This window comes from Arvicola amphibius, chromosome 1 (assembly GCF_903992535.2).
Source record: "Arvicola amphibius chromosome 1, mArvAmp1.2, whole genome shotgun sequence".
Classification (NCBI taxonomy): Eukaryota; Metazoa; Chordata; class Mammalia; order Rodentia; family Cricetidae; genus Arvicola; species Arvicola amphibius.
This window is the reverse complement of record NC_052047.1, coordinates 131,375,577-131,396,917: the sequence shown is the minus strand read 5'-3', so window position 1 is coordinate 131,396,917 and position 21,341 is coordinate 131,375,577. Positions and strand designations below refer to the sequence as shown.

Genomic DNA, 21,341 nt, shown 5'->3' with positions numbered 1-21,341 from the left:
AAGCAGACTGCTCAAGTCTAAGATGGAGGTGAGCCAATGGCGAATCAGGTGCAAGCAAGAATAAACAACAGTCCTAGGAGAAAATAATGATCCTGAGTCTCCACAATGTGTAAGCCACAGGGCCTGTGCAGCTAAAACAGAATATGAAGGTCTTCACAGAGAGGAAAGAGGTGTTACCCACAACTGAGAGAAAAAAAGTCAAAATTATAGTGTCTTGATGTTAGAATTAGCAGTAAAGGATTATCTCGTCTAAATGCTAAAAGAGGATAAATTAAAATGAACACGAGTGAACAGACGGAAAGCATCAACAGAGAAACTACAGCTCTGACACAAACAACCAGATGGAAGAGGCAGGAACTGACAGGAGCTTCTGCAATAACGTACTCATCGCCCAGGCTCGGAGTCGGAATAGACACAGTCGAACAAGGAGTTAGGGAAAATGAAGACCAGTCTAAAGACAATCACTCAAACTGAACCCATGAGGCAGAAAAGCTATGAGAAACCCAAAGCTTATGATACAATAGCAAACTTTCTAATATAGAACCAAAAGGGAAGAAACAGAAGGAATATGGGTGGAGCGGGCATCTTAAGACTGTTCAGTTGATGAAGGAAAAGCAAGCCATAGCTTGATAATCTCACTGAACCCAGCAAGAAAGATGCAGATGAGAAGACCTCCAGCACACCACAGTCAAACTGCTTGAAAACAAAATGCAAAGAGAAATCTGCCTTAACACCGTCAGATAAAACCACACAGACAGCAGGCACAATGCGGCTCACAACATAATATAAAGACAGCCTCAAAACGCTAAAAGAAACTGACAACCTTGAGTTCTGTATCTGCCAAAACAGTTCTAAAAGGAAAACCAAAACGAAGACAACTGCAAGGAAAGAAAAGCCAGCAGAACGCATTTCCAGCACACTGCACGAGAAGTGTTAAAGGAAACTCTTCAAGCATAAAAGATGCAATCCCAGAGAGAAAATCAAATCTGAAAGAATAATACAAAGCATTGGAAATGTAAATATTTACAAAGACTATCAACTGGATTAATTTATGAAATTCAAGGCGAAGAATATTGGAATATTTTGTGGGACTTAAAAGTTAAAACAAAACCTAGGATAATTTACCAAAGGCTGAAAAGAAAGAACATTGCGTGCTGTCTTAGGTCTTTACATTACGTGTGAAACGCTGTGCTTCTGACCTGAGGATAATGGTGATTAGCAAAAACATACCCTGAACTCCAGAGAAACGAGGAAAATATACTAGAGAGGTATAGGTTAAAATTAAACAAAGGAGATGATGGAGAATATCAACAAGTACTTGACAAACTTAAAAGACTATAGGAAAAGAAGGTAAAAGAACAGATGGGATAAGTGAAAACCAAAAGGTAAATAATCAATTTAAACTTACAATAGACATTATTGCATTAACTGCAAATGTATTAGCATTTCTAATTAATGACAGAGACTGGCCAGATGAGTAAAATTAAAAAAAAAGAAACTGAATGCTGTTTATAATAAGTATCTTTAAAAATGAAAAGGAAATAGCAAAGGTGTGTAAATTAAAAGGATAGAAAAATATAGTTTGTATAAATATTAGTCACAAGGAAAGTAATATAGAAGTATATTAATGTTAGATAAACTTCAAAACAAGGAATTTGACCAAAAAAGTGGTATGTTTCATTAGTTTATCACCTGGGCTCATAGGGACCCACGGAAACTAAGAGGAAACCAGGGAGCCGCATGGGACTGGCCTAAGGCCCTCTGAATATACGTTACAGTTGCATAGCCCAGTCTTCTTGTGGGACTCCTAACAGTGGGAGCAGAGGCTATCTCTGACTCTTTGCCTACTTTTGAAATCCTCATACTGGGTTGCCTCATCCAGTCTTAACATGAGGGGAGGTGCCTAGTTTTATTGCAACTTGGTATGCCATGTTTGGTTAATATCAATGGGAAGCCTGTCATTTTTTGGAGAGAAACTGAGGAGGAGTAGATGTGAGGGGGGGGTTGCAAAGGTGAAGTAGGGGAGGGACTGGGAGGAGAGGAATGAGGGGAAACAGTGGTCAGAACGTAAAATACTACTATTACTACTACTACTACTACTACTACTACTACTACTACTAATAATAATAATAATAATAATAAATAAAACAAAAATCCATCAGGAGGTAAAAGTGATGCATTAACTAGAAATACATTGATAGAAATTATATAAATAACTAACAGAGAAAAAGAATGGTAACAAAAACATTGTAAGGTACTCGGTTAAGAGTAAGATACATGAGGTTGGGAGCGTCTCTGCCCGTTTTGTGTTTCTATAATGTCATACTAGAGACTAGGTAATTTATAAAAGTGAGACTTGTTTTGGTGAGGTCCGATACAGAAGTGATCCTGCACATCCATCCAATATGGGTTGTGCTCCATTATGCCATGGAAAAGGGAAGACAGGCTAGGGAGGGCAGATGAGAGCAAGAAAATGAACTGGCAACAAGCTCTTTAATAAGTACCATAAGGGTGACGCCTGTGACCTACCCACCTCCCACCCACCAGGCCCCACTTCTTAAGACTGTTACACTGGGGATTAAGTTTCCAACATGTACTTGTTGGGAACACTGGGAATGTATTCAAACTGCAGCAGGGGAGAAGCATAATAATATAAAATAGCACAAAAAGAAACAAAGAGAATGTTGGCAGCAATAAGACAAAACGACAATTAACAGCAACAATAAAATAACCCAAAGACTTTAGTTATCCCCTCTGATGGAGAGAGCCCACCTTCACATTTAAAGGGGTCCGCGGAAGAACAAGTTTGTAAGGGCTTAAAAGCAGCATAGGCAACTTGCACAGGTATATTTAGAACTCTGTGCCCACCAAAAAGAAACTGCTCATTATATTCAAGCTGCACATTTTTACCCTTAAAATTTACTGTATACGGCCACACAGAAAATGGTGATCATAACTATATAAATGAATAAGCCGTAGCCTTTGATCTCAAGACAATGAAGCTATTTTCACGCCATTGTTAATCTATATTAATGATTATGTAACCAATACACAGAAAGAGAAAGTAACTTGCCCAGGCTTTCATTGCTAGTCAATAGCACATTAGTACCATGATCCAGGACATTCTGAACAGGAAGCTTACATCACTAACTACTGTGGTGCTCTACCTCCCACGCAGGTGGGGGCATTCCCTTAAAATATTCTCTCTCTCTCTCTCTCTCTCTCTCTCTCTCTCTCTCTCTCTCTCTCCCTCTCCCTCTCTCTCTCTCTCTCTCTCTCTCTCTCTTTCTCTCTCTGTGTGTGTGTCTGTCTGTCTGTCTCTCTCTCCATGTGTGATGTGTGTGTGCGCACGATATACACATATATACATGTATATCTGAATAGTAAAAAAAAATAGCTACAGTAATTAAAATGTCAGTTGAATCACAGCAGGTAAATAGAAAATCTGAATAGGATCCAGCTTCAAGCTCACAGATAAATGATATTCGCCTCTCATAAAACTGTCACTGAGAAAAACTAGAGTCTCTTCATAACAGAACAGCCATCTGACAGGAAAGGAAGGGATCAGGAGGATGGCTCAGTTGATAAAGCATTTGCTGTGTAAGCATGAGGACCTAATCCACTCCAGCACCCACGTAAAATGCCAGGTGCAACAGTGCACACTTGTAAACCCAGTGCTGGAGAGGTAGAGACACAAGCACCCATGGAGATTCTCGACCAGCTCCAAGAGAGGGTTGAACCCCAGATTCAATGAGCAATGTAATCTCCAAAGCTAGAGTGGAGAAAAACTGGGGAAGACACTACCTCTGGCCTCCCATGCATGTATGTCCTCAACATACATATGCAGCTGTGTGCACATACACATACACACACACACAAACACACAGTTAAAAGAAATAATCAATACACCAGAGAATTACTATTAAACAACTAAAGTGTAAAATACTAGACACTACAAAGAATATTTCTGTTTTAGATGGAAAATGACTTAAAAGAAAAAAATCATACAGGAGAAAAAAGGCAGTTTTAACCATATGAAAATCAAAACTATTTCAATTGTGAGCAATTGAAATTGCAAAGGAACTTCAAAGCCAACCACGGATGGATAGACGACATCTACAACATGAGAAAATTTAACATCTGCCACACTGGATACCTCTCTCATTGCTTTGACAAAGTATCTGACAAGAAACAATTTAAGAGAAGCAATTTAAGAGAGGTGGGGTTTATTTTGATTCATGGTTTGTGGGGTACAACTCCCAAGGGTGGGAAATTGTGGTGACAGACAGCTTCATGGTGGCAAGAGTGTGCAGCAGCTGCTTGCTCACCTCTCCATGACCAAGAAGCAGAGAAAAGCCAGGCTATAAGCTTCAACGCCTCTTCCCACCCCATGCCAAGATGAGAGTCACCTCCTCTAGCAGGGACCCCATTCCTAAGGTTCCATGTCCTCCCACAACAGCACCACCAGCTGGGGACCAAGTGCTCAGTCACATGGGGACCAAGCCATGGGATGGGGGCAGACATTACACCACAGCATCCACAAAGCACAGAGCACTCCTACATGTAAAGGAGTGCAATCTGGAGACCCAATAGGAACATGAGCAAAATCAAAGATGGATTTTTACTGAAGATGAAATGTGTGTGGGTGAGAAGATGCTCAACACTGAAGCCAAATGCTATGGTCCCTCCCAGACATAACAGACATTTATATCCTGTTCAGGGGATGGAGATGGCTCAGAAGTCAAGAGTGTTTGTGGCTTCTTCAGAAGACCCAGGTTCAGTTCCCAGTACAAGTTGGGTGGTTCGCAGCTGCCTTTTCTTCAGATCCAAGGGACCAACTACTTTCTTCTGCCTCAGCAGGCACCCACACTCATGTAGCATCCACTCATGCAAAAATAATGTACATATAAGATAAATAACAAAAAGAAACCAATATAACATCAAGCATTAGACAAAAAACAAACAAACAAACAAACCAGTCACTTTCATATGTCTGGCGACATATAAATATATATAGTAGGGCATTTTGAATGGACAGTTTGACAATGTGCAGATAAATATAATTTACACAAGGGCTTTGATCCAGAAAGGTCCATTGTAAAAGTTTCTTAGGCAACAATGTTGTCACATAAATAATAAAATGTTCTAAAATTACATCCCTAGATTAACAGATTGGGAATCCATACAGCTAGTAAAAATAATCAAGCATAATTTATACATATCAACCTTCCTTTCATTCTATTTAACATCAGGTTTTTCTTTAATCATTTTATCTCCTTAAGTCCTGCACTTAGCTCTATTACACTTCCTCGTGCCCCTTTTCTCCTCAAACTGTACATTTTGTGTTTTGTTCTTGCTCAGTTCACTCCATTTCATTGTGGATATACATAAGAGTTGCCACTAATAACTGCACAACACAGTCAATACTAGGCTGTATTGAAATCTCCTCTGCCAACACTATTTATCCAAAACTCTTCAATTTAACCTTGGGGAGCTTTTTTTTTTTTTTTTTTTGACAGGGCAGAAAACAGCCACCTTCTTTACCACAAGAACAACCTCTAGACCATTTTTATGCCTCTTACTGTGGTGCCTCTGCATTATCCCCCAGAAGGATAATAAGGACAGGCCTAATTCTGTGGTCAATGTATCACAGCACTGCTTCTCAAAGATGGTCATAGCCATCTCTGGCTCTACCTACAGCTTCTGTCAATGCCTCTTGTAGTGGTATGAATGAAAATGGCCCCCAAAGGTCGTAGGTAGTGGCACTATTTGAAAGGATTGGGATATATGACCTTGTCAATGTGTCACTGGGAGTGGGCTTTGAGGTTGCAAAAGCCCAAGCCAGGCCCTGAGTCTCTTTTCCAGCTGCCTATGGATCTGGATGTAGAACTCTCAGCTACTTCTCCAAAACCACATCTGCCTGGTGGCTGCCATGCTTTCTACCATGCTGACAATGGACTAAACCTCTGAAACTATAATCAAGACCCAATTAAATGCTTTTTGAAATAAAAGTTGCCTAGGTCAAGATGCCTCTCCACAGCAAGAGAACACTGATCAAGCCTGAAGTTGGTATCAAAGAGCAGGGTACTGATGTGGCAAGCCCGACTATGCTGCTTATTGGCAGAATGTGGAGTCTGGGACTTTGGATTAAGAAAACAGTTTAACATTTTAATTAGGGCTTCAAGGACCATACTAATAGACATCTAGAAGGCAGTGGTGCTAAGAGTAATGTAGATTAATTATGACAGCAAAGCTCAAGAGGTTTGTATTAGTGAGTGGCCTAGAGGCTGTTCTTGTGGTAGAGAAGGTGGCTGAAAACAAAAAACAAAAAACTCCCTGAGGTTAAATTGAAGAATTTGGGATAAATAGTGTTGGCAGAGGAGATTTCAATACAGTCTAGTATTGACTATGTCGTGCGGTTATTAGTGGTAACTCTTATGCATATCTATAATGAAAAGGAGCAAGCTGAGCAAGAAAAAATACAAAATGTTCAGTCTGAGGAGAAAAGGAGCACCAGGAAGTATAATGGAGCTAAGTACAGGGCTTAAGGAGATAAAATGTTTAAAGAAATACTTGATGTTAAATGGAATAAAGGGAAAGTTGACCTCAAGGTAAGATCCCACCCAAGCTAGCCTCCACCTTCTGGAAAGGAATTTTTAAAAAAGCTTAAGGAATTTATGAAATCACTGGCAATAGAAGGCTAGTGCAAATATAATGGAGCTAGGGTACCATGTCACAGCCCCAGCAAGCAGCAGAACTTGGCAGTTTCGGCCACGTGGTTCTGGCTTTAGAGTTAAGGACATAAAAAGGGGTTATGAATCTCCCTCCATGGCTAAGGAAAGCCACTGAGACCAGGCATGTGTTAGGGGTGTCTCTGACCCGGGGTGGGGGGGCAGAGTGTGAAGCTGTGAAGGTGGAGTCTGCATTTCATTGGAGACCCTAAGATGTTGGAGATTCTAGAGTCATGGAACACCTGCCAAGGAGAACCACTAACAGAAAATGGAATCAACCCAAGAAAGAGGAGTGTGTTGCAGTCAATGAAGCTGAAAGCTGGAGAGCTGAAGGGTGCTTTGCCATCAGATATGGTGATGCAGGGTTGGGTGTTTGCTCTGCTGGTCTTCAGTCTTGTTTCTGTCCAGTATTTCCTCACTATTCTCCCTTTCCTCCCTTTTAGAATGGTAATGGATATCCTGTGTCATTGTATGTTGGACGTGTGTGATCTGCTTTTTGATTTTGATTTTAGAGTTGATTAGAGTTAAGAGACTGTCATGAGTCTCAGAAGAGACTTTGAACTTTGGACTATTAAAGTGTTGAGACTGTGATAGACAGTGAAGACTTTTGAAGTTGCTCTAAATGCATTTTGCATTATGACATGGGTACAAGTCTATGGAGGCTGGAAGTGAAATGTTAGTTTGAACAAAATGCCCCCACAGGCTCACAGGGAGTGGCAATATTTGAAAGGATTAGGAGGTGTGGCCTTGTGGAGTAGGTGTGGCTTTGCTGGAGGAAGTATGTCACTGGGGGTGTGCTTTGAGTTTACAAAAGCCGAAGTCAGCCCCAGTGGCTCTTTTCCTTCCAGCTTCCTGTGGATCCAGATGTAGAAATCTCACCTACTTCTCTATCACCATGTCTGCCTTCATACTGCCATGCTTCGCACCATGAAGATAAAAGACTAAACTTACACTGAATGTAATCAAGCCCAAATTAAATGTCTTCCATTATAAGAGTTGCTTTATTCATGGTATCTCTTAACAGCAATAGAACACTGACCAAACACCACTTACAACAGAAGATGCAATTAGGATGTTAGTCTTTCACTTTTCTTAAATGTTCTGCATGATGCAAAATGCAGAAAGATTGATTTGACGCACATTCCTGCTTCAAATATGCTGTAGCAATCACCAAAGAAACACAAGTGTCACATTCAGAACTCATGTGAGTGTGTGCATGAATGTGTGTGTGTGTGTGTGTGTGTGTGTGCGTGTGTGTGTGTGTGTTTGGTAACAGGAAACATCCATGCTGATCATTATTAGCTATGCATAAACATCATAAACCTTAACCATAAAATTATTTAAATTATAAGTAGCATGAAGCACGGTCAACAGAGCTAGTTCCAAGACAGGGCTACAAAACAAAACAAAACAAAAAAACCTCTGTCTTGAAAAACAAAAACAAACAAAATAGCATGAAGAAAAGAACACCAAATCCATATTATCTAATTCTATTAGTGCACACCCCCATGAACAAACAAACAAACTAAAGCACCATCAAGGTTTCTTACTCCACAGTAGAGGGGTCTTATCACAGCTAGAAGAACAAATTGAATGTATCACATCACCACATGAAAGCACCCATGTGCACTGCTGCCGTCTCCCTTATCACTTAATGGCCGTTGTTAGGTGTCTTCCAAGTCAAGAGCTAGTTAACTGGAGTAACTAATTTTAATGGCTGCTTCTGTTTCCCACTGCTCCTAAATGGTTGCACCCATCTGCACGCACTGTCCTCTTGTTTTCAGAGGCATATCCTGTATTTCCACAATACATACACAGAAGTCACATGCTGAAAAGTAGACTTGTTCTTTGTATTCTCATCGGATCTCTGTTCATGGCCCTGGCCCATTTTTCTATTGAGGGGTTCTTCTCTTTTCTTATTGATTGATAGGGCCTATGAAAGGTGTTAGCTTTTCACTCAGCAAAATGAGAATATCACTTCCTGTCTGAGCAGTTACAATGATTCAGTCATCTAACATGACAAGTAGTGGCACAGTAGGTACCAAAGTTCTTCCCTATTACCCCCCATTCCTATAGCCACCATATATACATTGAAGTTACCTACATGTAAACACATACCAGCATGTTCAAGGACTTCTTTCATCCCAAGTGTTCTAAATCCCAGGACAAGGCTCAGATATCCTGTGGTCCTAGAGCTGCATGCTTCTTATTACTAGGCATCTTTTCACTGGTCTCTATCACACCTCAGTCACAGGAAGGATGAGAAGTGGGGGTGTTGTCCAATAGCATTCTCTGAGATTGAAACATTCCATCCTGTAGAAAGCTCCTCAAACAGGAAGATAAGAAAACTCAAAATAGCTTCAGGAAGTTCCTGAAACTGAGAAAATTCATTAGGCCCCACTCTGCCAGAGAAGGACTCAAAGCTGAGAGTCCTCCTCACATGCAAGGAAGCTGGGTTTTAAAGAAGACTCTGAGACAAGCAAAGCTGCAAAGAATATTTGAGATCACACCAGCTGCCTGAAAGAAGCAGAATCCAGCCAAGCTGCCTGGAAGAGGTTTAGACCAACTGCGGCACTTGGAAAGGATGCTTTGCAGCCTGTGAGCTACCTATAGGCTGTGTAATGTGTTGCGGGTTCCCAGCTCTTGGGAGTTGTCACCATTGCTGGGGAGGGTTTGGTGATGTAGCTGTCTTTGAATCATTTCTGGTCCTGTAAGTAACCCCAATAAAACTCATTGGTTCATCATGTTGGACTTTGGTTGTATCCATACTTGGGTCTGTCACCAGATCACTATCTGGGGTGAGTGACACATGTGTTATATCTCCCCTGGAAAAGTTTTGTCACACAAGAGGAATGAAGAGATGAACTTGAACATTCATCGCACACTGTCCTGGGCACCCATCACATAGTGCATCAACTTGAATGTACAGCACTTCTCCTAGGTAAGATCACATCTTTATTCCTCAGAGTCAGGTCTTAACTATGTGACCATGTGTCATGATGTCCACCCTTCTACAGGGTGGGATGCTGCTGGAGGTCTCTCAAAGAAACTTTCCAAGGGGAAGTAATGTGCTATATAAATTGGTTTGCAGTTTCAGAGTTCCTGTTGGACAAAGAGAAGCCAAACACTTTGTTAAAAAACAAACAAACACCAGGCGGTGATGGCACCTGCCTTTAATCCCAGCACTTGGGAGGCAGAGGCAGGCGGATCTCTGTGAGTTCAAGGCCAGTCTGGTCTACAAGAGCTAGTTCCAGGACAGGCTCCAAAGCTACAGAGAAACCCTGTCTCGAAAAACCAAAACAAACAAATAAACAAACAAACAAAAACCAGTGTGTTCACCCAAACTATAGCTCTCCCTAACTACAAATAGATTCATCAAAAATTATACCAGCATTATGCTTAGTTGTTAAAACCATTAATAACAAGCAGCATGAGTAACTAAGCAGGGTTTCAGTCATACATAGATATCTCTGTGGTGGTAAGAACAACCAAGTGCTCATGGCAATGTGGACTGAATTGTCACAGTTGAGGCGAAAGTCACATGGAAGCACACACACTGTGAGTCCATTCATGTTGACTCAAAAACGTGTGTTAGGCCAGCCACAGAAGTAGGAATGGCATCTGGCGGCTGCTCTGGGCTGCTGCACGGTTAGGAATAGGATACTTTTCTTTCTGTCTGTTATTTTTGGATTGAACTAGATGAAATTTCCAGTTTTGTAGGTCAAAACAGTCAAACACCTACGATTTCATATGGCTCAAACGCCCATTTCAATGGTAATATACCTTTAACCCCCTCTGATAAGGCAGAAAGAAGCATCCAGCACTGACCAGCTGATTCCAGCTTTCTGGATACTGACCTAAATGCCCCTACTGCATCTGAGCCTGCTCTCTGTGCCTTTGTTTTCAGTAGAAACAGTGTAACATCAGCCCCCAGCTTCCAGGCAGCCGCTTGCAGCCACTTGGGATGAAGCTGTCCCCAGGCTTCCCTGTGGCATCTACCTGCAGCATCCTCTCACTTGTCCCCGTCTGTAAGTGGGGCTTGTAGCTCTTCCACACACGGCACCGAGATGATCTTGTTTTAAAGACGCAACATTACAAAAATGATTTTTATATTTACAAACACTATGCCTGAAAAATACAAATGCCAAGCTTTTATAAGTCTTGTGTGGCTCATAAAAGGCATCATCGTTATAACTGAGCTAACTGTATCCACCAGTTCTGAAACTGATCATCCCTTTTTGTCATCTCCCTGTGGGAAAGAACCATCAATCCTGAGATTTCTGGGCAGAGCCATTGCACTTTACAGTGGCCGATATTATGTCAAACAAGCACTATTTGTCAGTCAGTCAGAAAGCCGCATTTCCAGGGCAGGAAGACACTTACTCCTACATGCATAGATGAAGGCAAGAGGGTGTTTGATGGAGAAAGCTCCTGGGTGTGGGTCTAACTGAACTCGGTGACTCCAAAGGCAACAGGAACAGATTGCTTCCATGAACACATTATCTGATACAGACGAACTGGTGACACTTTTGGTCCCCAAGAAGCCACGGGACTGAGCTCTCCACCCCATCTGATAACAAGATCCATCAGCTACGGGGGTTGGGCTCATTGAGTTTATAGTAAGCTGAAACCCTAGGTGAGCTAAAAAGGAATCCCTCAAAATATACTTAAAAGACTTTATTCTTTGCTAGAAACCCCATAGTGAATAATTTATGATAAGAATACGATTTGTTATTGGCGGCATTTCTCTTCACATATTGGATTTGTTTTAATAAGGGACAACAATGGCATTCACTTCTCTGAGCACCTACAATGAGCTAAATACTGTCTCACTTAATAAGCACAAGCCTGTTGTTCGTGAATATTGTTCCATATTCTTATTAAACAGATGGGGACACAGAGCTTTAAGCTGGATAAATAATTTTTCCCAAAGACTCACTTATAAGCACTTATAAGAGGCAAACTCAGGATAGAAACTCAGGCAACCTAAGGCTAAAGGCCACAGTCATAACAAGTCTACTGCAGTGCCATTCACAGACACTCCATATATGTAATAAGGATTGATGAGAGCGAGGGGAGAAGACGGTTGCTTCTACTTAGGCACTAAAAGCCCCTATTCTAATCAAATCCAACAAGCCATTATCTACACTTCTCATACTAAGTAACTAAGGTTCGGAGATCCAAAGCAATTTGCTAATTAGTGACAGCAAAATTCAAACATGAATCCATATAAATCCAAAGCCCACGGCCTTCCATTATACCATTATACCACTTTCCCTCTAATACGGCATTTGAAACTTGCTGTAAATGGCAACAAAACTCTACAGGTATGCTATCGCAGAAAGGATCAATGCTGCAGTAGCTAGCCAATCGCCCCCGACACACACACACACACACACACACACATACACACACACATATACACACACATACACACACACATACACACACATACACATACACATACACACACACATACACACACACATACACACACACATACACACACACATACACACACATACACACACACACATACACACACACACACACACACTCAGTTAACAGAGAACTACCTTCTGTCCTAGAATCCACCTACAATGTCATGAGCCTCCATGGCAACTATCCTGGTGGCCCTCTCTCAAAAGTATGTATGTCGGTATACAGCTCTATGCGCTCCCCTAAGGAAACTCATGCTACCTCTAACCAGGGCTCCCTGGACTAGGGCTCCTTGCCTGGCTTCATTGAATTTCTTAGCGGGGCCAGGAAGGGCAGCTTTTTCACACGGCCAAGAAGGTGAGAAGAAGCAGAGGAGACCTTGAAAGAGCAATACTCATTTATGAAAACTTCCTAAAGCCTCGTCGATGGGAAGACTGTCTGCTCAAAATGCAGACCCCAGCATTTCCTTCACGTCAATCATAGGTTATGAAGTGTTGACCTAGACTATGTAACTCCGACACAGGTAGTCAGCAGACCACCCTTGGAAGTAGCTTAGTTCTGCGTTGATAGAGCACACGCAGATTTCTAAGGAAATGGCCATCGGAAGCTAGGTCAGAAGGTATCAACCAAGACCATGGCCAGGTCACATGGGGAACAAAGGGGAAAGGAAAGAGGGAGGAGACGTCTCTTAGACCCTAGTGCGCTGTTGGCAAGGCAACGCCAGGCAAGCACAGAGATGTCCGAGGCCAGGACAAAACCATCAAAGAGAGGTACTCACATACCTCCCTGCTCTGGGTGAAGCAGAACAACCACAGTAGAGCCACACACTGCTACCCACAGGAGTGAACAAGACCCGTGTGACCAACAGAATGGTTCCGTAACACTACTTGGCAAGTATCTGAGCAGATGGCTCTTTGTTTCAAATCTTCAGAGCCAGGCTATGGAGATAGCACAGTCTATAGAGCATTTGCCTTGCAATCTTGAAGTCCTGAGTTTGATCTCCAAAACCCAGGTTAAAAAATAACAACAACAAAAAGCTGGGCACAGTGGCATGTGGCTGTAAGCCCACCACTGAGAAGACGGAGGCAGCAGGTAGGCATCTGGGACTCCCTGGCTAGCCAGTCTAGACTGCTTGGAAAGTTCCAGGCTAGTAAGAGAAACAGTCAAAAAAAAAAAAGTGAACAGTGCATGAGGAACAAATAAGGTTGACTGCTGGCCTACACACACACACACACACACACACACACACACACACACGCACGCACGCACGCATGCACGCCTGCCTGCCTGCCTGTCTACCTACCTTACTGGTTTTCCTTACGTTCTAGGCTCACTTTCTATCAGGAAACATCTCATCTTGTCGGTGAAGCTACAGTCTGTAGCCACACCTGGTGAGCTGTTCCCAGTCCAAACTGTGCCTGCAGGCTGCCAGGCCTTTACTCTGCAGGAATGTCCTTGAGCCCAGGCCTGCCTCATACACCTGGCACTGGAGGCTGAGGTGAGCAGTCAACTCTGGGCAACATTCCCTGGCACCTATCCCCACCTTCTCCTCACTCCCTGGGCTAATTATCCCACCTTTGCCGTAAACTGAGCATTTTGCACAAGCTACCATGACCGAGTCAGGCTGGAGTCCTACAAATGCCATATGTGACGTGTATGCCTGTGTGTGGATGCATTTGTGGGCGTGCAGGTGCCAGCAGAGACACAGAGAAGGTATTACATCCCCTGAAGTTAGACTAAAAGGTATTTGTGAGATGCCCGATGAGGGTCTTGGGCACTGAATTTTGGTCCTCTATAAAAGCAATAAGTGCTCATAACCCCTGAGCCATCTCTCCAGCTTCCACATGTAGTAGCCTTCCTCACTACCTCACAAACTGCATTTCCCGCAATGGATGGGAACCCCCCCATATTGTCAACAACAGTAAAAGTTACCGGAATGCTGGTACTAGCAAACCTAGAGCTCAGGGCTGGTGACCAGGAACTCGGAGCTAATAGGCTAGGTCCAGCTCTTGCTGGCATTTGTAGAAACACTTGCTGATTCTCTCCTGGAGTCTTGGGTGACAGCTTATTCCTATCTCTGGATAGGACGAATAGGGACCCTGAGGCACACAAGCATCAGAGCGCTGACTGTACCCTCAAAACTGGACGTGGCCCTCTTAAGTTCCCCAAACATGGAGTTCCTGTAAACACTGTCCTCTGTTAAGCTAAAGGTGACGAGCTACCCCAGTAGCTTCGCTGTTTACAGCTGTTCTTCTTTTGCCGCTGTTTGCTTGTTACGTTTGGAGGCAGGGCTGCCCCAAAGGCACTGAGTCTGATTGTGAACAGACCTTCCTCTCTGCGACTTGAGTGTACAAATCCTGCGCACCACCCCCGACTTCCTCCTAAAGGGCTTTCCTTCAAGAGTCGCCAAGGAGGCACAGTTCCCAGGTTCACGGGTTCAGAACATATTTCATTAGCCCTGTGAAGAGATCTGTGGATCAGCTGAGACGACATGCCTGCTTCCAAACAGGGAAACACGATCAGAGGGCGGGCACATCTCCAGGAGAGAGGGCTCTCTGGAGCAGTGGTTCTCAACCTGTGGGTTGGGACCCCTTTGGGGCTTGAACGACCCTCTGACAGGGATTGCACCTCAGATATCCTGCACATCAGATATTTACATTACAATTCACAATAGCAGCAAAATTACAGTATGAAGTAGCAATGGAAAACTTTCATGGTTGGGGGGGGGGGGGTCACCACAACATGAAGAACTGTATTAAAAGGTCACCGCATTAGGAAGGTTGGGAGCCGCTGCTCCAGAGCATGAGCCAGCAAAGGGGAATTGCTCTCTCTGGTTTAAAACTCGCCTCTCATCCTGGGAGACAGGGCAGACATGACAAGTTCAAGTGGGCGATGAACTACACCATCCACGCTTGTCAGTGTGGCGGGGAGACCAGACTCAGCTTGCCTGGAGAGGCTTCCCAAGTCTTCCAGGGCTGTGGAGACACCCATCTCCTCCTCACCACAGTGCTGCAGAAAGGAAGAAAACTTCCTTCCCAAGGCTAGCCTCTGTCAAGGCGCCAGGAGCTTATCTGAGCAAACAAGGGGTTATCTCTGTCCCTGCTCCTCCTAGGCTCTCCCGGAAGCCGTTATCTGTCTGAACGGCCACCCCCAGCTTGTCCTCAGTGCCAGTCTGGTCTCTGTATGTAATATTTGTAATTTTATAGGAAACTCAAGACTCGTGCCAAAACACGACCGACCTCTGTTCGCGTCCTGCAGTGGGAGGTGATTGCAGATTCCCCCACTGAGTACACAGGAGGGGGCTTTGGAGAAAGACTGAAAAGTGATTCTTTTCTTTTTTTTTTTTTTTTTACATAACAATCTTAGAAGAAGCCAGACACATATAAATAACCTCTACCAAGTTTTCTAATTCACTACATGAGCCGTTGTATATTTGTAAACATTTCCTAAGTGTTTGGAAGAATGTTTGAAGGGAAAAGTGAGAACATACAAATATGTACACGTGGCTAGACCCTTTTAAGACAAATATTCCCGGAAGAAATTCAAGCAGACAGCCTGCGAGCCCATTCCACTTTACTCCTGCATTTTCTTTTCGTGCAGACATTCCCCCAACAAATGTTAGCGTCTACCATGCACTGAACACTAGTCTATCATTTTTAGCACGTAATAATTGGATGGGGGTTTTCGCTTATCTGCCAACTGGAAACTGCCCAGAAACCACTCCTTGGAATGTTTACTCCAAAGGTAGAGAGACAGAGTCTCTGAGAGGAGGGGAAAGGGCTTTTTTTTTTTTTTTAAATTGTATCAAGATCCAAATGAAGTTCCCGCTCCTTGTTCCCAGTGAATAACACCAGTGTTCAGTAGGAAGGCTGCATGGGGAGGGGGAGTAGGGGTGGCCCGCATCTGGGAAGCTCTCAGCCTTTTCTGGTGGCTTGAATGGATCCTCAGGATGAATTTAATTCCTAGTTTAAACACATATGCGTGCGTGCACACACACACACACACACACACACACACACGCACGCACGTATTACTTTCCATGCATGTACCTTGAGGTTCACAAGTAGTCATTGATATTACACACCTGCCATGGTTGGGGGCAGTAACTCTACGGGAGGTCCTTTTTGTTTTGATTGGACCCACACACACACCAAGATACCAGCAAATCCAGAGTCCATGCAACTTTAATATTTAAAATGTGTCAGCCAGTGAGGGGTAGGAGAGAGAAAACCTGCCCTGCTACTAGAGGGACAAGTGCAGATGTGTCAGCCTTGATGACAGGTGCTTGGGGCTAGCTGCTAGGTGGCTTTAAACAAGACAGACTAGAGAGAAGAGAAAGCTCCCTATGGTGGGCCTTAGGACCAGTGAGAGGCAGTCCGGGGTCCCCGAGGAAGCACAAGCATCGCTGAAGGAATTGCACTAGGCTCCCTCCTTTTTCGGAAATGGCTATTCCCAGGTGCAACCTGGACATTTCAACCTGTCCCTGAAGGGCTTCTGTCTCTCAGGAGAACACCCACACGTAAAAGGAGCTCCTGGTGTTCACAGCCCCGCAGGCAGCTGCAGTTCCTGACCTGCCCAACCCTCCATGGCAACAGTTTTCCCGTCAGAGAAGTAACGCAGACACCTCTTGGGAGGATGCTCTGTGGGGCTGTCAGCTCAGGAGCCAGGGACATCCAAGGAGACCTAGGCTGACCCTGGCTGCCCGGTACAGCACGGGGTGGCGGGAGATGGGGCCAAAAGCAAAAACAACAGCCATTATCAGCTTCAAAAGATCACGGAGAGAGAAACTTCCCTATGGCACCGGCCAGGCTGCATGTCCTAGTTTAAGGAGCAGCCTAAATCCAAGGGACAGGTGTGCAGAGCTGGTGAAGGCTCAGACTTGGGGTACCCGAGTTAGGGGGCCTCCTGACAAGCTTCCAGACTAAGGGCTACTATGGAAGCCGATCCCAGTCCCAGTCAGGCATGCTAGGATCACTGTATACCAAGGGTCCCAAGAAAAGGAGAGGGTTGCCTTTGATCCCACAGGGTACAGCCCAGGGACCAACCAAGGAGAGAACCTCGAACCCAGACCCCTGCGGGACGCAGCAGCTCAAACAAAGTTGGGGATCCCAGAGGCTGGGTCTTTGGGTCCCCCCCCCCCGCGGAGCACCACTACTTACACGAAGACCCCAAAGAGCAGGGCTCGCACCCCGATCTCGATGGCCAGCTCCCGCATGGTGCAGCCGGAGTAGCTCCCGCAGCGGCAGCTGGCGCTGTCCGTGGCTCCCACGGCTCGGCCGGAGCGGCTCGCCAGAGCCTGGGCTGTGAGGGAGGCGCGCTGCAGGCCGCGGGCGGGGGCGGGAGGCGGGCGCGGGGTGGGGGCGTCGGGGAGGGCTCAGCCCCAGTCTCACGCTCTGGGCTCCTGGACACCCAAACAACACACCGGCCGCTTCGAGTCCCACTCGCGATTGCGCCGATCGGGGGCGCTTCGGGGACTCCCTGCTCCCTTGAGCCGGGTGCAGTTTCCGTGCCTTGGACTCGCGCCCCGCACCCGTGACCCGGGAAGGGAAGCCTAGGGAAGCCCCCACTGTTGTCGCCGCGGCCTCCCGAGAGCGAAGCGTGGCTTCTCAGCTACTGGGCGGCCCCTGGGCTCTGCGCCCGGCTGCACGCTCTGCCGGCCGCTGCGCGCCTCCTCTCCAGCCCGCGACTCCAGCTCTTGCTCTCTGCTCCTTCCACACAAGCCCGCACGTGGGCTTGAAGTGGATGGGCGCCTTGGGGATTCTCTCACTCAGGACAGCCTCGGCATCCTCTGTCCCTGCCTGGGAACACTTATTCCTTCCGGCTTTCTGCCTCCCTAAGCCTTACCAACCTCAAATTCTTTCCTTTCCCACCCCTGACTCTAGGAAGTTCCCATGAGATTGCTCCCAAGCTTCCCTTTCTCTCAGAAGGTGCCAGAGAGTCGTACAAAAACCTTGGCACAAACTGAGAGCAAAAAGTGAACCTGGGCCCCTTCCCCCTCGCGCCACCAGTGCTAGGTAGTATCTGGGACTCCATCTCTCCCCAACCCTCAATGACTTTGGACGACAGCAGCAACCCTGATGCATCCCTGGCTGCACATGGCAGGCCATCATTAGGCAGTTAGGCAGCAGGTAGAAGCAGCAACCTTGGCCCCATGGCTCAGTCAAAAATTCAAGTATAAATATCGGTGACCTGCGGGTGGCGACCACAAGCCCGAGCCCAATCTTGGCTTTGCTTTCCCATTGCCTGTTGGAGTTATTATTCATAATTGCTGGGCTGCCTCTGGGGAGCTTGGACTTTTCTTGGATTTTATGAAGGACCGCTCCAGGATTCTGTGAGCAGGGATGAATTAGAAGTTGGCTTCTGGTCCTGGGGATCTGATGTGGATCAAAATAGGAGCCGGTAGAAAGCAGGTCTTGGGCGGGAAGTTTGGGCATCAGCAAAGGGTAAGCAGACCCTGTACTAAGCACACATGCCTTAGATGGCTGATCCAAGGCACCTCAGGGAGGAGCCTGGGCTGTGTGGAAGGAACACTGCACCATCCCAGCAACTGAAGACATGGGAGCAGTGGTTGCTTTCTCCATGGTGTGCCCCAGAATGCCACGGGTGCTTGGTGAGCATTGCTGAGAGAACAGATGCATGCGTGACTGTATACATAGCCAGGCACATGGGACATCACAAGCAGGGAGATGAGGATGGCTATGGAAGGGAAGGATGTCGCTGTCTCCCCCTTGACTTGGGTCTAGCAGCTATGAAGACAGCCATCTTCCCACAGCTTGATGAAATAGTCCAAGAGGCCCATGGTGAGCTCTGGCGGCCTACAGCAGAGGCTGCCATGTAGCCATGTTCTGGGTGAGTACTAGCAAGGATGCTAACGTTGAGGTATCAGTTAACCGTAAGCACCAACGAAGCCGTTGTGCAAGGTAGGGTGCTGGATACTAGCTCACCTCTTCCCTGGAGTAGAGGGCATCTGCCAGTCACACAGAAAAGTGAAGACAAGGTTAGGTGGGTGGTGGTGGAGATCACAAAATGTGAACTGTAGGTTTACGGTTTTATTTGTGGTCTGTTGGAGGCAGTGCCTCGTGTACCTCAAGCTGGCCTCAAATCCTCTATGCAGCCCACAAGATTGGCCTTGGATTTCTGTTCCTCTGGGTTATAGGCACATGCCATCTTTATGACATAATAAGTATTATGCTTTTTTTCCTTCTTATTTGTAGTAGAGTTACCTGGAGAGAGACTTTGAAAGGGGATGCGACTTTAAGCCAGTCACAGCCCTTTGAGCTACTATGGTGTCCTACCTCAGGATGTGCTAGGGCACACTGGTGGCACAAACTTGTGGGTGCAGCCAGCCAGCATCTGACTTGACTTAAGGCTCACTCCAGGAGATGGAATCCACACCTGACACGACTTCGGTGACCAAGAACCCGAGACTAGATAGCCCAGGGTCACGGGTAAAACCAAATACTACTGTTCTGAAAAAAATAGCAATAAAATGACTCCTAATGACATTCTGCTATACTCTTAGATCGGCGTCTTGCTCGGCGATCATCAGAGAAGCATCCTCCTGCAGCAGGCGAAAACAAATATAGAGACCCTCCGCCTGACGTAATGCTGAGAGAGACCTAGAAGCAATCGGCCCTAAAGGGGATGACTCCCAACAAATCCTTCCCCTCGGAGCTCAGCGAACCCTGGGGAAGAGGAAGCAGGTAAGAGCCAGAGAGGATGGAGAACACCAAGGAAACAAGGCCCTTGAAATCAGCACGGGCAAAGCTCATAAGATCTCACAGAGACAGAGGCAGCAAGCACAGGGCCTGCATGGGTCTACAACAGTCCTGACGTATATATCATGGCTTCCAGTTTAGAACATTTATGGAGATCCTAAGTCTGTTAACAAGTGGGCTTTCATTTCTCATGCCCTCTCTTGAGCTATTTCCCCGCTGTTCGTTTGCTTTGTCCATTTTTTCCAGTTTTTGTTTTATCATATTATATTTCATTTCATTATTACGTTTGTTTTCTAATGAAAGACAGAAAGAGAAGGAACCCAAATGGGAGGAACTGGGAGGAAAAGTCATAATCATGATATATTATGTGAGGAGAAAAAAACATCTATTTTCAATAAAAGGAGGAAAAAAAAGAAGAAATTTAAAGAACAGCCCAATCCAACCCCCACTTCTCCTCTTTTGATGCTTGAACAAAGGCTGTGCTTTGTCATCTGAGACATTCAGTGCAGGCTGTGCATCCTGGCACTGGAAAGGCGATCACCTTTGAGAGAGCTTGTCTAGCCTCCATACAGCTCCACGGAAAGCCCACCTTGACGGGAACACATTACTCTGCAGCTTCTACCAGACATCCTACTGGCTCTGGTCCTGTCTACCGGCTACAGACAGCCACTGTGGCCAGAGCAGCCTCAGAGCAAGCAACAGGGGTTCCCACCTGAATTTATTTATAGAAGAAAAAGTATTGCAAGGTCCATGGTCCTATCAGCTTCAGGCTCCATTCATTCAGAGTACAAGTAACATCATCAGGGCTTGATATTTTTTTCAGCCTTCAGTCATGTCTGACCTGTAGTGACCTACTTGGAGTCCTGAGAGTTTAAAAGATGACTGAAAGAATTCTATTACTCGGAATCAGTTTGAGAATAAGACCCTTGCCTTGACCCCATGACTCCCCAAAAACGTATCATTCTGAATGACGTTCTCACTTCAAATCCTGAACCAATCACCATGACCAGAAAATCATGATGTCTCAGGCCTGGGTCACTGCTTCATCCCAAAGCATCCCTATAAATGGGGCCAAGGTGAGCCTACAGGCGGGGCTGATACTTTAGAGTACAGAGCAATTGATGAGACAGTGAACAACTGTCTGTACCATGACCCTGTAGAATGAAGACGGCTCGGTTGTTGTGTGCCTCCCACCCCCATGTTCTAGCCAACCAGCAATACCTTGTGATCTGAGCGCTCCGGTGATAGGCTGCCTATCTGCTGCCTTTGTCGATACAGACAGTAGGGCAGACTGAAGCGAAGCTAGCATGGCTTTCCAAATGCTTGTCTTCAACTGCTCTAAATGGAGACTGCATTTGGTTTGCCAGCCACACAAAAACTATATTAATTACAGCACTGTTTGGTCAACAGCTCAGGCATATTCCTAGCCAGCTCTTACATCTCAAATTAACCC

At 45.4% G+C, this 21,341-nt stretch overlaps 1 protein-coding gene across 1 annotated transcript in view; it reads right to left on the bottom strand.

Moving 5' to 3' along the window:
- Positions 1 to 17,385, bottom strand: part of Plpp4 (phospholipid phosphatase 4) — a 67,888-nt gene extending 50,503 nt beyond the window's left edge. The window contains exon 1 of the mRNA XM_042054159.1: positions 17,330 to 17,385. Coding sequence (XP_041910093.1) covers positions 17,330 to 17,385 — 56 coding nt within the window. The remainder of the gene's footprint in view (positions 1 to 17,329) is intronic.
- Positions 17,386 to 21,341: the final 3,956 nt, after the last annotated feature.